The sequence below is a fragment of the Theropithecus gelada genome, chromosome 1, assembly GCF_003255815.1.
Source record: "Theropithecus gelada isolate Dixy chromosome 1, Tgel_1.0, whole genome shotgun sequence".
Taxonomy (NCBI): Eukaryota; Metazoa; Chordata; class Mammalia; order Primates; family Cercopithecidae; genus Theropithecus; species Theropithecus gelada.
The window spans coordinates 184,628,568-184,645,328 of record NC_037668.1 but is presented as its reverse complement, the minus strand read 5'-3'; the positions used below and the strand labels follow the sequence as shown (position 1 = coordinate 184,645,328).

General features: G+C 46.7%; 1 protein-coding gene across 1 annotated transcript in view; it reads left to right on the top strand.

Annotated features, from left to right (window-relative positions):
* Window positions 1-4,854: 4,854 nt before the first annotated feature.
* The window catches only part of CACNA1E (calcium voltage-gated channel subunit alpha1 E), a 402,433-nt gene continuing 390,526 nt past the window's right edge, over window positions 4,855-16,761 (top strand). Inside the window, exon 1 of the mRNA XM_025385794.1 lies at window positions 4,855-5,270. Coding sequence (XP_025241579.1) covers window positions 5,029-5,270 — 242 coding nt within the window. The 5' untranslated portion in view covers window positions 4,855-5,028. The remainder of the gene's footprint in view (window positions 5,271-16,761) is intronic.

Below are 16,761 nucleotides of genomic sequence, written 5' to 3'. Positions count from 1 at the left end.
CAAGAAGAAGAAGATGAATGTCCTCCATGTGGCAGACTCATCTTTAAGGGTCTGAGAGGCACAGATAAGCCAAAGGGGTGCACGGACCATTATTTCTAAAGCAGTCAAAAACAGATGAATTATAAAGTAAAACTCTTGATAGAATATAAAGGGAAAGATGGTGCAAAAGACATAATATTTCTTCATGGACAAAGATCTTGACTTTGACTCTAGAAGGGTGACAGGGAAGACAATTTCAGAAGCAGGCAGGAGTGTAATTATGAGCGCAAGTGTTTTTGGCAGTGCAGGGTGCTTGGGTGAAGGTGGAGGAGGAGAGCCCTTATTCTGCCATCCCACTGTGCCCTGAAAAGCAAGGGAAGGGTTTTTCTGGGGCTGCTGGATTGCACTAAACCCTCTTCCTCCTCAGGATCCCCATAATTTAAAATCACACCCTCTGCCCACTAACCAAACTTAGCAATGAAGAATAAGAAGAGAAGTAGGTAGAAAGCAAAGGTTAGAGTCAGACAGGTGCCCTCAAAGCTTTCATTAGCTCATTCTTGGGCAAGTTTCACAGAGCTGGTCTTATAACTTTTAATTTCTAAGCAGGCCCTCTTTTCCCTCCATTCAGCTGTGTTGAGTGTGAGCTACAGGACAGCAACTTTGCTCTCAGGCAGCTGCTCACCTGGGTCCACCCGTCGTTCTCTTTTGTAGATCTCCATTTCCTATTTTTGCCTAGTTCTCTGTAGAACCTGCTTCCATGGGCGTAGGCTGAATGACAATAATGGAGTCCAAGAAATGCAGTTGAAAGACCAAAGTTTACAGATAAAGTTTTATCAGAACACAGTCATGCCCACTCATTTACATATTCTCTAGCTGCTTTCATGCTACAACAGTGGAGTTTGAATAGTTGCAACAGAGATTGTATGGCACGCAAAGCTCAAAATATTTATTTTCTGGCCCTTTGCAACAGAGATTCTATGGCGTGCAAAGCTTGAAATATTTATTTTCTGGCCCTTTGCAGTGTTTACCAATCCTTGCTCTAGAGAGTTTTGTACTGGCATTTAAATGCTAGCCTTAAGTAACATATATCACTTCCACTCACAACTCACTGGCCAGAATGGTCACATGGCCCCACTCAACCATAGAGGGCCAGGAAATACATTCTACCAGGGCAATAATCAGAATATTTGGCAAACAGCACTAATGGTCACCATAAGCACCTACTCTGAGTTGAACTCAGTACTAGGTGCTGGGTATAGAAAGATGAACAAGACAAAATTGTTGATCTCAAGGAATTTAAGGAACACCAGAATTTGGGGATTGGAGGGGGAAGGCTAAGTATAGATTCAAGTATCCTTTCCTAGAAGATATAGACTAGCTTGTCTGAATTGCTTGAGATCTCAGCTTGGTGCTAGCCAGAACTGGGGACTGGCCGGCTTGGCAAGCAGTGGGGGTGACAGATCCTCCTGATGAACATTTGTATCAATAATAGAAGGGTTGTTTAACAGAAATTCTTAAAGGAAAGATGAGATAATTTCATGTTTTGATATTCACAACATAAAGCCGGAGCTCTGCAGTGCATATTATTGCTGTTGTAATTTTGGCAAAGATGTGACTCAAATTGGCAATGTGTCTGGGAAGAGGAAATCATGTAAGGAGAGAGGGTGGGATAGGTCAGGAAACAGGTGGGGAGCCAGGTACTGGTGGCCTGGTGAGACCTGGGAGGGTGGCCCAGGAGCATTTGTCACAGAGAGACATGAGGGAAAGGAGGCTGCAGCCAGCAGAGCCTGAGAATTCTTGGAGTTGCTGGAGATGCTAAGGCCTGGGGAGGGAGTGGGAGCAGCAGGGGAGGGGTGTGTGCGTGCATGTGGCGAAGGAGAGACATTTAAACATCGTAGGAATGAAGGATAAATTTAAAATCCCTCAAGGGGAGTTGAGACAGAATGACAACGTGAGGAACATGAATCACTCTTTCTAGGGACCCACCTAGCTGTTGGCATGATTTGGAATACATTTTCTCCTCCTTACCAAGCTCATTCTGGACCCTTTATCTTCCTTCTCCCTGATCCCTTGATCTGGCCTTGGTGGCCAAGTACCTAGTGCTGGCTATCATGTCCTGGGAGGTTCAAGCTCAAAAGCATTGAGGCCTTAGGGTGTGGTGCTGGTAGGGTGAGGAAGACCAGTCCAGATGCTGAAGATGGAGAAGGGGACAAATAGAGAAGGTATTTTAGGGCTCCAGGGACGTCCGAGTCTACTGAATGCTCCCATCAGGCTTTATCACGTATGTGCTAAGATCATCCTCTCATCCAGCCTTTTTGTTTCTATTTGTTATCTAAGCATAATGAGGAGGGGGGCTGGGAGAGGCATTTATGGATTCTGCTTCATGTGGTAGAGACAATGTGATCAATATAGTGGAGAAAACCATAAGCTAGGACTTGAAATCTGAGTTCTCTCCCAGCTTTGCTTTTTATTGGCAGTATGATCCTGGGTGGGGCTCTCTACTTTTTTGGACCTCAGCATCCATAAATTGATATGGTTAGATCATTAAGATTCCTAACCATTGAAATAGTCTTTGTTTTTGTGACTTGCAATTTGACTTGCAGTCCAACCGAGGGAAGGCGGAGTGGGAGATGTGTCTGGAGGGCAGTGTTCTGGGAGGATGCCACCCTGGGCGCCCAGCACAGCTCCCAACATGTAGTGGGTGCTCAGCCATCCAACACTGGTTGAATGATCTGGAGGCCAGGGTTCCTCTGAGCGTGTAGAGCATGGGACACTTCTTAGATGCCACTTGTGGTCACTAAGATGTGTAGTTGGGAGGAATTCTGGTTTTGGGCTCCTGGCTAGGAGGGAGGCAATAAGCAGGTATCTTGAAAAGGTGGTAAGTTCAGGCCCTCTCAAGCCACAGGGACTGTCCCCCCAGTACTTAGACCTGCTATGGGGACTAGCAATGTGTGAGTAACTTTTACGTCTCTCATTAAGTTAAACCTTTGCTAATTGGAGCATGTCAAGATCTAGTACCAGCCACCCACCTGGACTGCTGCTTTCACTTGGGCAGGACCATGAGGCATAAAACAGGGAAAACACCTCAATGGCTTTGGACTCAACCTTTAGGGGTGTAGTAGTGGAGGAGAGGTACACAAAGGAGGAGAGAGGAGTGACCAGGGAGGCAGGAGGAATCCTTTGGTTTCCCTAAATCCTCCCTCATGCATCTGCTCTTCCTTTTGCCTGTATTCTGTTCCTAAACTGGCAAGCTCTGTTTAACCCAGCTCCAGGGTCCTTTCCTTCACAAAGCCCTCCTGACCACCCCCAGCTGGGCTAGGTGCCTCTCTTTTTTCTCTTTTTTTGGGACAGAGGCTGGGCTGGAGTATACTGGTGTGATTTCGGCTCAGTGCAACCTCTGCCCACCGGGTTCAAGTGATTCTCCTGCCTCAGCCTCCTGAGTAGCTGGGATTACAGGCATGCGCCACCACACCTGGCTAATTTTTGTATTTTTAGTAGAGACAAGGTTTCACCATGTTGGCCAGGCTGGTTTCGAACCCCTGACCTCAAGTGATCCGGTCCCTTGGTCTCCCAAAGTGCTGGGATTATAGGCGTGAGCCACTGTGCCCAGCTAGGTGCGACTCTTATGAGCTCCTCTGGCAATCAGGCCCATGCCAATCATAGCACATCCTGTCATGTGGTCATAGTCGATGTTCTTCCTGTCTCTCCCATGAGGACGATGTGGACTAAGTCCAGCTCATTTGTTGTGCCCAGTGCCTGGCACAATGCCTGGCACATGGTAAGTTCTCAGTCAACACTGATTGAATGCGTATGTCATTCAGAGGCCAATCTGGTCCTATCCTCCTTGGCATGGAAAAGGAGATTGACGATGCCAAGGGGAGCAGTAGGGCATCTGAGTCACACATGGCCCCAGATCCTGAGGCAGACACAGGTATTAAAAAAGGAGGAAGGAATCTGCATACAGGACCCAGTTCTCAAGAAGAGTCCTTCTTAGGCTGGGCTCAGAGGCTCATGCCTGTAATCCAAGCACTTTGGGAGGCTGAGTCAGGAGGATTGCTTGAGCCCAGGAGTTGAGACCAGTCTAGGCAACATGGGGAAACGATATCTCTACAAAAAATAAAAAATTTGCTGAATGTGGTGGCATGTGCCTGTGGTCCCAGTTACTCAGGAGGCTGAGACAGGAGGATCACCTGACCCTCGGAGGTTGATGCTGCAGTGAGCCGTGATTGCGCCATTGCACTCCAGCCTGGGTGATGGATCCTATCTCAAAAAAAAAAAAAAAAAAAGGAGACCACCTTGTGGCTTGGTCCCCCAGGAGCTCGCTTGGGAGGCAGGGCAGCAGATGGTGGGTGAGAGTCCCCCAAGAGTGGGCCCTGGGGAAGGGGCTAGAGGGATTCTTTCACCAAAAATGTGAGGGAACAGCCAGCTAGCTGTCCGAGGTGGGGCTGAGATGTGCGGCCCTCAGAGTTCTCCTCTCCTTATTGCAGCACCTTGAAACCTTATCACCGGGGCATACCATTATTTCTTTAACCTCTGTCTTCTGCAGTAGACTGTAAGTTTATGAGAGCAAGAATCCAGTCCACTTTGTTAAAAATCTGGACACCTGGCGCCCAGCCTGGTCCACTGCGGATGCTCCTGATTTCAACATCATTTATTGAGCTCCACTGTGTGCCAATTTGTGGGTCGGGCCCGGGATGTAGCACTGAGCAAGCCAGAAGCCTTGGCCTGGAGGGCAATGCCATTAACCTCTTTCTTTCTTTTCTCTATTTCCCTGTGACCTTGGCCCCATTCTCCCTCCCTCCCTCCCTTCCCCACTCCTGTCTCTGCCCTCCCTCTCCCACAGAGCAATGTTCTGTGATGGTGCCCGAGATGCGTGGACTGAGCCCAGACCGCAGGCTGCCCGAGGCCGCCCCGTGCCCGGCTGCGAGGAGCCCTGAGCCCGGGTCCGCGGGCCGCCGCCGCCGCCACGTCCTGGCCCTGCCGGAGGAAGAGGCATGGCGGCCCCAGCAGTGCGCTCTGCTCGAGGCCGACGCCTCGGACGAGGTGGGCATGCTGCCGGCCTCCCCACGCGCCGCCTCTGGCTTCGACAACTTCTTCCCGGTGCAGGAGGGCGAGGGCTCGGGCTGGGAGGGCGCCGTGGCGCTGGAGGCGGGCTCCAGCCCTTTCCTCCCGGTGAGCCCCGAGGTCATGAAGCGGCGGCGCGGGGGCCTCATCGAGCAGCGCGACATCATCAAGGCCCACGAGGCGCACAAGATGCAAAGCACCCCGCAGGCCCGGCGCAAGGAATGGGAGTGAGTATGGCGGGGATGCGGGGGGCGGGCATGGCTGGCTGGGCCTGGGGTCGGGGTGAGGTCCTGGAGCGGATGGGCCCCCTGAGGCCGCCCTGGAGGGTCGGGAGATGCTTTCAGCTGTGCTGCAACTAATGAGGGACTGGATCCTCTGGGTGAGGTCCTTGTGGTCAGCCCCAGATCACACCACCCGGCTGTAGGCCTCGTCCAGCCTCACTGAGGCGTTCGGCTGTCAGATGCGGGTGAATCTGGCTTGCCCCCAAGGCTCACTTGTTTCACTAAGAGCCTGTGGAGAAAGAACTGGGGTCTGTTTCATTCTCTGAGCTTTCCTGAAAGCCAGGGAGAATCCTTCACAACGTGGATCAACTATTTCATCTTTCCTTCAGGAACTGCAGCTAACCCTGCCTTTTTAATATCCTCCTTGGATGAGTGATTACATTTTGGGCACATCTCCAGTGGATGGAAGAAAATGACCAAGATCTGTGTGGCCACTCCTGGCTTCATTTCTGCTCTGTTTGTGTAGGGCAAAAGGCCGACTTTAATTCACACCTGTTGAGAATTTTGGCTTTTTCTCCTCATGAGTCCTAAATTAAAGGAAGATGGTATTTCACTTAATTCTCGGTTGCCCCGGGTTTATGCTCCATAGAAGGACTTTGCTTTGCCCTCTGGATGCAGTTTATTCTGCATGCTTTCATGCCCTGTGGTCTGTATGTCTTTATCTCTTCTTGCTTTAGATTGTTGACTTGCTAGATGTCATCAAATGCAAAGAGACTAGTCACAGGTGTATTTTGATGGTGGTGGTCGTGGTGGGATTTACCTACTTGGTTTCAGTGAATGTTCCGATGATGCAAGTAGGGGTAAATGAGCTGATCTCTGTTTCATAAGGATGTTAATGTTTGTTAGTTCATTCATTCGTTCAGTGAGTCGCAATGTATGCCGGGCTCCTGGGATTCAGAGAGGAGTTAGGCACAGGCAGTATTCAACAAATCTCTTGATTGTTCATCTCTCAGCATTATTAGTGTTTAGAGCCTTGCATACCTGTCTTTAAGTGCCAGACAACATTCCAAGCACCTTACATATATCCACTCATGTTAATCTTTACCATAACTATCAGGTAGGTACAGTTATTAGCCACATGTAACCAATGAGGCACAGAGAAGTTAAGTGACTTTCTCAAGGTCACTTGGAGAACAACCACATTGTTACTGTGATTTGATATTAATTAGTGATTTGAACCCTGGCAGTCTGGTTATGGAATCCATGCCTTTAACCATGATGGCACAGTGCCTTTCATTCTAACTCTCAAAGTATTTCTCTCAACAACCTATTGAGATGCCATGGTAAGAGCACTAGTGTGGGGGTTTGGAGACTTGGGTCTAATTCCCAGGGTGACCTAATTAGTAGTGTCACCTTGAGTAAGTCACCTCATCATGACTTTGAAAAACAAGTAGAAGGGAGTGGATGGCCTTTAAATACTATGCAGCTCTGATAGCTGGTCTTTCTTCATATTTAGAAGTTTATTTTTTAATGCACCTCCATCTTATCTTTCTAAAAGGACCCTGAACAACTTGAGGGCAGAGACTGTCATACACATTGTTCATGTCACTCAATGCCTATCATCTGGCCTAACCCAAGAAATCCCACAATACTCAATGAAAAACTAGCTTTACCATGACTAGCAATGTGGAAATAACTTTTATGTCTTTCACTAAGTTAAACTTGTACTAATTGGAGGATGTCAAGATCTAGTAGCAGCCACCTACCTGGGGTGCCGGCGGGGATGATTGGGAGACTGTTTTCACTTGGGCAGGTCCATGAAGAGGTGAACCAGGGAACACACATCAGTGGCCTTGGGGAATATCGGCCTTTAGGGGTGTGGCAGTGGAAAGGAGCACATGAAGGAGGTGAGAAAGAGTGGAAGGAGGTGGGAGGGTAATCAGAGGGTAAAGGGACAAAGAAGTGAGGAAAATGGTGTGTTCAGAAGGAAAGTCATCATCTCCATAGAATGTTGCTGAGAGGCCAAATAAAATGTTGATAGAGAAGGAAACACTGGCTTTGGCAACACAGAGATGACCTGAATGGGAGTAGTTTCCGTAGGGCGATGGGGTCAGTAGCCCAGTTGAAGTGGGTTGAAGAGAAAATGGGAAGTGATAGAGACAGTGATGTTGCCCCATCCTTCTCTGCTCCCCAACACTCACAACCTCCTCGTGGCTTTTCCCCTCACCACCCAAACTCCTTAGCCTCATGGCTCTGTATGTGCCTTAATTTGATCTCCACACCCCTCCCCAGCTCTTCAAACCCTAATGTTACTGAGAAAAGAGGGATTGCTGCTTGAGGTACTAGAAGCCAATACTATAGCATTGGGTTTTTGAGAAGAGAAGCTTTTTATTGCATGTCGACTCACAAGGAGACAGGATGTCAAGCCCAAATCTGTCTCTCTGTCCTTGCTTCAAGGCCATATTTTCATTAGAAAATGTTCAAGGGATTAGTAGGTGATCGGTGGAGGGAAAGGGGAGGTCTGGAAAGTCCTTGGACATGCTCAGTTATCTCTTCATGCTACCTCATGGGTTGCATGTGAAAATTCTTAAGGACTTAATATGAAACACATCGTGGAAGTTCAGCTGTGACGTCAGCAAGCTTGTTCTGCAGACTCCAGTAGGCCAGGCCATCTTAGTTCCAACTGATGTCAGCCAGTTTTTACTTGATCTCACATTGTGGGGAATTTCAGCACTTCTGCAAGTTGTTTCTTTTCTTATCTGCCATTCTGCAAGCTCAAGAATATCTGTTAGTCATTGTTTTCTTACTCATTGGGGCACAGTTTCAGCTTCAGCTTTTCAGCAGGTTGTTTCTTTTCTTATCTGCTATCCTGCAAGCTCAAGAATGTAGTCATTGGCCTCTTTAACTCTTTGGGGGCATGGGTTCACTAATACACTGTCTGGCACTCATGTTCCATCATCAGCAAAATCCTGTTCATCCTCCTCACCTTCTCTGGAAGTCCCTTCCTCCACGCTGCCTTGGACTCTGGAGTCTAGAGAAGCAACTTGCTCCTCACTGTTGCTTCCAGACCATTACTCCCCTCTCCTGTCCTAAAAATGCCAGCTGTGGAGCGCATGTCATCAGATAATACCACCTACTACCTCTCGTTGCCACCATCTACAGACTACTGAGTCACTTGCTTCATTCCAGGAAGAATGGGTTAGGCCTGGGTTTACTGCCTCGCTTCCCCACGTCTTCAGCTGCCAGCAGTTCTTGGTGATTTCAGTATCCACATAGCGGACCCTTCCTGCACCCTGACCTCTTGTTTCCCTAGCCCCTTCTGTTTGGTGACTTTACCTTCTTGCTTCCTGCTGACCGCTCACCTCCATGGTCTGCCTGGACCTTGTCATAACTGCATTGCTCCATAATCTCGGTTTCAAGCATCCCATTGCGTGATCACTCCCTCTTTTCTCTCCACTTCACTCCCTCTAGTGCTCAATTCCCAAGATTCTTTAATCTTGCTACATCCACAAGACATTGATCCAATTACCTTTTCACTATTCCCTTCCCTAGTCATGTCACCATTTCCCATCTTATCAAACTGAATTCCATTGTAAGCACCAAACATATTTTCCAGATAAAATAGCGACCTTTCAGTTGAGGTCTCCTCCTGCCTCTCAATCTCTTTCTTTTACCAACTTCTAAGATAGAATGAATCATCCACAAAGGGCAAGAATGCTGGAGCTCAAGTTGGTTTCTAGTGCACTTCATGCTTCGCCATCATTGTAATCTCCTTATTTTCACCCTCACCTTTGTTATCCCTCTGTTGCTTTGTTATACCTTGTCTGGCAAAACTTCAGCCCTGCTAAATCCCACTTGCCCCATTCTTCATGTACACATGGGCAGGTGACCATGGCTATAGAAAAAGTCACAACCACGCCGATTGACCTCACTGTGAATTGATGACTACTACCTCCATTTGGCCCTTAGTCCTGCCCAGAAATCTTACTACTTTTCCCTTTTCTATTCACTCTCACCCTCCTCTACAGATTGTTTCACATGCTTTTCCCTTAACTCTCAAATCCCATCATTTCCTGCTAGCTCGCTCCTAGCTCATGACTACAATTACCTTCCTACTTCACTGGGAAAATAGCAGCAATCAGGAGAGGCATGTACAGGCTGCATCCAATGCACTGACCACCTGCTGCATCTGGGCCCTGGTGCCATGCCTTTACCTTCTGTTAATGTGGACTGACCACCCCTCAAGTTCCATGTGGAGTCTGGTGCCCATGTAGAGCAAAATGAGCCCCTTTGTTTATTCTCTCTCCATTTTTTTTTTCTTACATGTTTCTCTGGAACCCATTCCAATCAGGTCTTTGTCCCAGGCAAACAAACAGCTGTTGACATGGTGACATTGGCCTCCTCAAGGCAGAATCCAATGGGTGTTCCTTCGTGTCCATCTTCCTTGACCTAGCAGTATCATTTGATCACTTCCTCTTTCTTGAAACTCTTTGGTCCTTATTTTTAATATTTTTTTAGAGACAGGATTTTGCTATGTTGCCCAGACTTATCTCAAATTCTTGGCCTCAAGTAATCCTCCTGCCTTAGCCTCCTGAGCTAGGAGTACAGGTGAAAGTGTTTTGTCACATGACTTTTATGATACACACTCTTGGTTCTCCTGTGTTGCTGGTTGCTCCTCAATCTCTTGCTAGTTTCCATTTCCTTTTTCCAATCCTTACTAAACACTGGATGTCCCAGGGCTCAGTCCTCTGCCTGTTCTCTTCTCACCAGTGCTTACTTCCTAGTGCTCTTGTCCAGTCCCAGACCTTTGGTTAGCATCATATACAGCTGACCTCTAAATTTCTATCTATACTCAGGACCTCTTCCCTGAATTTTAGATAGCACCCACTTATTCACCATCTTTACATCCATCGACATCTCAAGCTGAACGTGTGTAACATCAAAATATTGATTTCTCTCCAAAACTGCTTCTCTTGTAGTTTTCTCTTTCATTAAACCTACATTTTTTTCTGCTGCTGGGGCCAGAAATGTTAAAGTCATTCTTATTCTCACATTGACACTCAATTCTTGCCAATCCCCAGTGTCTCTCCCTTCAAAATGTATCAGATCACTATTCACCACCTCTGCTGCTATCTCCCTGGTTCAAGCACCTTCTATTATTTTTATTCCACACACACGTATATGGTACTAGATGGCCAGTGCTATTCTAGGTACTTTACAAATATTAATTAATTTATCCATGTAATAATTGATTGAGTCTGGTACCATTATTACCATTATTTCCCCCATTTTTGCACTTGGGGATAGAGAGTTTAAGTCACTTGCCCAAGATCATAATGCCAACCACCTCTTAATGAGCCTCCCTGTCTCTGCCCCTCCCTGCTAGACTCTGTTTCCCCAGCTGCAGCTAAAGATCCTTTCTTTTTCTTTTTTGATTTACAAAGGATTTAGAAAGATAGAACAAGGAGTTTCTGTCCAAGAGTCTTAAGAAATGTTTCATGTCAGTCCTTAGCTCAGTACATGATTTCCATCTTCTCCCTCTTCCCCCTGCCCGGCCAGCCTCCTAAAGATGCATGGGTGTCTTTGGTTTGATTTCTTCATCTTTCTCATTCTGCTCTGGCTACACTGGTCCACTGTTACTCCTTGAATGTACTCAGACCTCCCACATTAGGCCTCTGCCCTTTGCTGGTCCCTTTGCCTAGAATGCTTTCCCCATTTACCAGGATGGCTCCTCTCTCGTTTCATTTAGGTTTCTGCTCAGAGAGAACTTCCTGATCACCCTATTTAAATGGCATTCCCCTATTGTCTCTCTCCCTCTTTATTTTGTTTTATTTTTCATCGTAGCCCTTATTCTTTCCCCAACGGACACACAAACACACACACATACATACAAGCACGGATATTTTGCACGGAAGTGCAAGCTTCTTGAAAGCAGGGCCTTTGTCTTACCTTTAGGGTCCAGAACAGTGCCTAGTGTGCAGTTGACTCACAATAAGTGTTTGCTGAAAGAATGATGAAATAAACATATTGAGGGGACTTGATATCTATTCTAATCAGCTAAGTTCCAGGGAAGGAGGCAGCTGAGTTCCCTGGGTCAACTGTGTGGTTGTGCAGGTTGCTGACTGCACAGAGTGCTCCAGTTCTCCAGTTGAACAGTCAGCAGTGGAAGTGGGGAGTCTGTTCTCTGCCCCACCTCAGGGCTGCTCAGGATCTGCATGCACTTTGTAGAGATGGAAATTTTACCTCCCTTCTGTCTCCTGCCTTTCAGCTTCTCCTGACTTATGTTTTTTAGACAGGATCCCCTTGGCTGTAGGACAAGGGCAGCCTGGTCCTTTCCCGCGGCTTGGATTTGTACAGTGGGAAATCAGGCAGGCTTCTCTGTGGGCAGCCTTGACAGCATTTTGCTCCTCCCAAGGCCCCTTCCACTGCTTATACAGCTGAAAGCCTGGGACATATACCACCAGCTTTACAAATCCTGTCTCCTAGACACTGAGTCAGGACCCTGCTGATGAGTGAAACAGACTAGAAACCAACCTGGGAGGTATCCTGCATTTTTTTTTTTTTTAATCTTTAGCTGGGTAAGCCAAATGTTGATGGGAGAAGGAGTACTTTAGGTGATTTCAGATGAAGCAGATTTTCTTGGGCAGAATGTTGTTTTCCTAAGAACCTATGTAAAGGTTTCCTCAGGCCCACTGTTTTAGGTGACAAGGACTTCTTGGTTAACACCAAGTGTTTCTTGTGTACTAAGTTTTATAACTTTAGCAAGTGGGCATGTCACAATGTTTTACTAATACTTTAATATAGTTCTCTCCAGCTTAAAACATTTTTCATACACATGATCTCATCTGAGCCTCACAATGACCTCATGAATTAGCGTTATTGTTTCTAATTTACAGAAGAGAAAAATGAGCTCCAAAGTTAGAGGTGGTACTAGGTCAAAAACCTATGTCTTAATAATGACTGCCACCATTTATCGAGCACTGGCTATATGGTAGGTGATTTGCATGTGTTATTTATTTTAATGGAAATAATAGGTACCATGATGAAGAACAGAAACATTTTGTATGGCACTATTATTGCATATGGGTCTGGAAGAAAGGAAATTATGTGTAACTTTAAAGTCTGCGTAGGTTGGTATGACTTACTCTATAAAGAGGGAGGGGGTATTTCCATAATCATAGTACTTAGCACACTTCATTGTAATTGCCTGTTTACGTGTCTGTGTCCCCCACTAGATTGTAAGCAGAGAAGTCTGTCTGCTCCCCATTGTGTCTCCTTTACTTAGCACTGTGTTGGGCACATAATAGGCACTCAGTAGACATTTGCAAGATGAACAATAACAACAACAACAACAACAACAATGTAATTTTTCATATCGGGAAACCGAGGCTTGAAAAGGTTAAGTTACCTGCCCAGTATCACAGAGCCAGTGAGGATTCACTCCAGGTCCTCTAATTCCAAAGCCCATGCTTGTTCTAGTGAGCCATCCTACTCACTGGTGTCCCTATAGCAACTGGCACAGCACTGGGTAAAGGACAGGAACTCAGTTCGTGCTTGAATTCTTGCAGTGCTACTTGTAAATTGTGGGATTGGGGCAGGTTGTAACCTCCGCATTTTTCTGAGTAGAGGTGAGAAATAATACCTGCCTTGCAGGCCTGTTGTAAAGTTTGGTCACATTTATTAGATCATGTAGTCTGGTGAGGGGTCCTCAAAATGTTGATGAGCACCAGGGTTATTCTGGGCCTCTTCTCTGCCTACAGTCTCCCTGGGTGACCTCACCAGGTCCAACTATCTGCAGATGAATCGCAAATGTAAATTTCCTAAGAACCCTTGACTCTTGTAGCCAAATGCTTGTTTGGCATCTCTGCACTGTTGTCTATCTAGTCAGCTTCTAAAACATAACGTGGCTAGAACAAAACTCCTGATCCTCTTCTGATCCTGTCTGGCTCCTCATTTTTCCTTATCTCAGTAAATGGCACCACTATTTCTCCAGTTGTCTGAGCCAAATATTCTCATTATCTTTTATTTCCCTCAATTTTTCATTTCTGATCAGTGGTAAGCCCTGTCAACAACATCTCTCAAACATATCCCAAGTCCAAACACTTCTCCATCCCCACTGCTACCAATCTTTTCCAAGCCGCTATCCTTTGGACCATTGCAATGGCCTCCTAACCTGTCTTTACATCTTTGTTTCCCTAGAATCTGAGAATGCGTCTACTGACACAATAGGCAGGGACAATCTGAACTCCTTTTGCTGGCTTATAAAGCCCTCCCCCACCTGAGCTTTGCTTAATTCCTGGCCTCATCTACTCTCTCCCTCGTTCCCTGTGCTCCTGCCCACTTGACTTTTATTTAGGCTATGCCTGTTTATGTCTCTACCCTGGCTCCTGCCTTTGCCTGGAATATTTCTCCAGATCTCAACAGGGTTGGTTCATTCTTGCCATTTGGACCTTATCTCAAATGATACTTCCTCAGAGAGGCTGTCCTTCATCACACAGTCTAAAATAGACACCTGGTCACTGTGCCATATCACCTATGCAGTTGACCACCTACCCCCACAAGAATGTTGGTGCTGTGAGATCAGTGATTTGACTGCCTCATTCACTCCATATCCCCAGTGCTGAGGGCAATGCTGACACATAGGTCCTCAGGAATTATTTGTGAATGAATATTTATGAATGTTCCATAATAGTGGCTATGGTTATAGTTACGATCTATGTGTTCACCTGGCCTCTGATAGCCCTAGCCATACAGAACGGTCTAGTCCAGGAAGCTTAGGACACCAGGGGCTCTAGGTCTAGAACAGGACCAGCCCCTGGGGTGTGGAGATTCATGACCTGTAAAACACAGGTTAGTTAACTTACAGGTTGTATAAGAACTGTCCTCCTTCAAGTTATTGTTTGATCCCCACAGAGCCATGTCTTATTTGACTTTGGGTAAAATATCCAACCTTTCTGAGCCTCGTTTTGCTCTTTTGCTAGATTGTGGATGAGTACAGCAACCTTTTTGAATTGTTATGAAGGAAAAACAGCATGTAAAGTACTTAGTCCGATGCTTGGTTGTTTTTCTCCTTGATGTCTTATTCCTCACCTTCAGGAGCCTGTCACTTGCCATCGCTTATAGTTTAACCAAAACATAGATTGTGAATCTAACAATAGAAGCCTGCAACTTCTTATCTACCGAGAAAGTATACAAGAACTGCTAACTCATGCCCCCATGCTTAGCAACATGGCTTTCTCAATTTTGAAGGGATTAGAGTCATCTGTGGGTCTTAGGAACCAAAAACATTGATTCAACTCCAAATAAAAGTAGCAAACATGTATTTTTCCACTACTATAATAACCCTAATCCCCTTAATCTTACCTATCATTACTACCTTACCCAACCCCTATAAAAAAGATTCATACCCAAATTACGTAAAAACATCTGTTGCATGTGCCTTCATCATCAGCCTCATCCCTACAACAATGTTTATATGTACAGACCAAGAAGTCATTACCTCAAACTGACAGGCATCAGAGATTTGCCGAAGCCCACGGTGCAGAGGTTGCAATTAGGCTTGGGATCAGCTGTATACATCAATGGACCACAGCAGCATGTGGGAGATTACAGGAGGGAATGCACAGTGCCTGGCACAAGGTCAACAGTCAGTGCATATGAGCCATTATTATGATCATTATTATTATTCATCTGGTCTAGCTGCCTCATTTACAGGTGAGGAAGCTGGGGTCCTGAGAGCCTGGGTGACTGCTGGTGCTTTATGTGAAGGTCAGTGGACTGTGGTGAGTGACAAGGTAGGAGGAACCAGTCCTGGAATTCCCACCCACTTCTGTCTCCTGTGCCCTGCAGCTATGCTAACTTAGTAGGGGTGATCACATCCAAACAACAGTCTTATCAGCATTCACACTGCATTCAGCATCAGCAACATATTCTGTAAGGCAACACCTGTCTCAACTGTGAAGCTTAATAGTTGAATTTAAGGGCCATTGGGCCAATTTTTTTTTGCTGGCCTTTTGAACCGCAGTCAGTCTCATGCAGATCTAGTCAGACTAAGTAGAGCCCTCAGTCCACATGCTGCCACCTGCTGCCAGCATCAGACATCACTCAGGTTGTTAGAATACAGGAATCTGTGGAACTGCTATTGCCAAAAGGGTGCATGGCAGAATTTGTTCCATTATATATGAGTGCTTTGTTGAATTATCAGATATTTTAATCTTATTTAAATGTGTATGTTTTTAGAGGGGGCAGGAAGTCTCCAGGGAATTCCCCACCATTCCCTACAGCCTTAGGGCTAATTCACTCATTTAGAGGACTGACTTGGTCCTGAAGGCACCTGAGTTTGCAGGTCTGCAAAATCCAACCTTCTCACTCAGAGATGAGGCATTTCAGGATCCTCGGCTGTAGTATAACAGGGTTGCAGAAGCCCGAACATACGCCAGTGGAACAGAAATCATGAGCCTTCAACACACCGGGTTATCACTAACCAACAGCACGTTTGAAAACCACCAGCCAAGAAGAGACCTGGAGCATATGCCGTGCTTTCTTGGAATTCTGAACAGAGCAGGAAGGCACAGAGAATCCAGAGAACTGGGCTTCCCTTGGGAACTGACCCAATTTGGGTGATTTCTAGAGATTTGCTTTAAGATGATCCTTTGGGGAACTTCAGCACACACCCTTGAATTTTCTTTACTTGTCCTCCCGGGATTAGAAAAAAGAGGCTGTTTCTAGTCTGGTCTCTGGTGACTCGCCTTTCCCCTCAAACCTTCCACAGTTCTAGAAATGCTTCCCTAGAGAACTGGGTTTGAGAATAAACAAGGTGGTGCGTGAGCAGTGCAGGTTTCTGTGCACTGCACAGAGACCGCCTCTGACAAGGAGGGTCCTGTACTGGGAAGAAGGGGACTGGGCCCCTGCTAAGTGCCTGGCGACTCTCATCTCTTGCAGAGAACGAATGCATAAGCTCTCTGCCACTCCCTTTCTCTTTCTGAAGCCACTGGACGCCCTGAGAGAAAGCAGAGGGTTTCCATCTTTTCCAGAGCACAGTGCTGGGAGCAAGGGCTCAGGGAGATCGATTGTCCCAGTTCTTCCCTTCTAAGGCAGGCCTTGGGAGAGGAGGCCGGGGAGGGAGTTTGTGACTCTGCAGCCTGGTGCTCAAGCCGGATCGGCCCCTTCTGTGCTTCCTTTTGTGGCACCGTCAGAGTCTCCTCCCTGTTTGGAGGCTCAGGTGAATCAGTCCCCTCTCTCCCACCCTGCCCTTGCGCTGCGCTGCCTCCACTCTGCCCCCATGGCCATACCTGCAGAAGGAGGCTCTTCAGTCTTCTGAACATGTCAAGATACGGAGATTCTGCCCCCAGCCACCTTTTTGACGAAAATGAGAAAAGCGGCGCCCTCTAGCGCCAGCTGCGCAATTTGTCACGTTTTCCCTCTTCTTCAGAAGAGATATTTTTTGCTCTTTTATGGGGCCCCCAAGTGGTTGTTTCTGTGTATTGCAGCCGCAGTC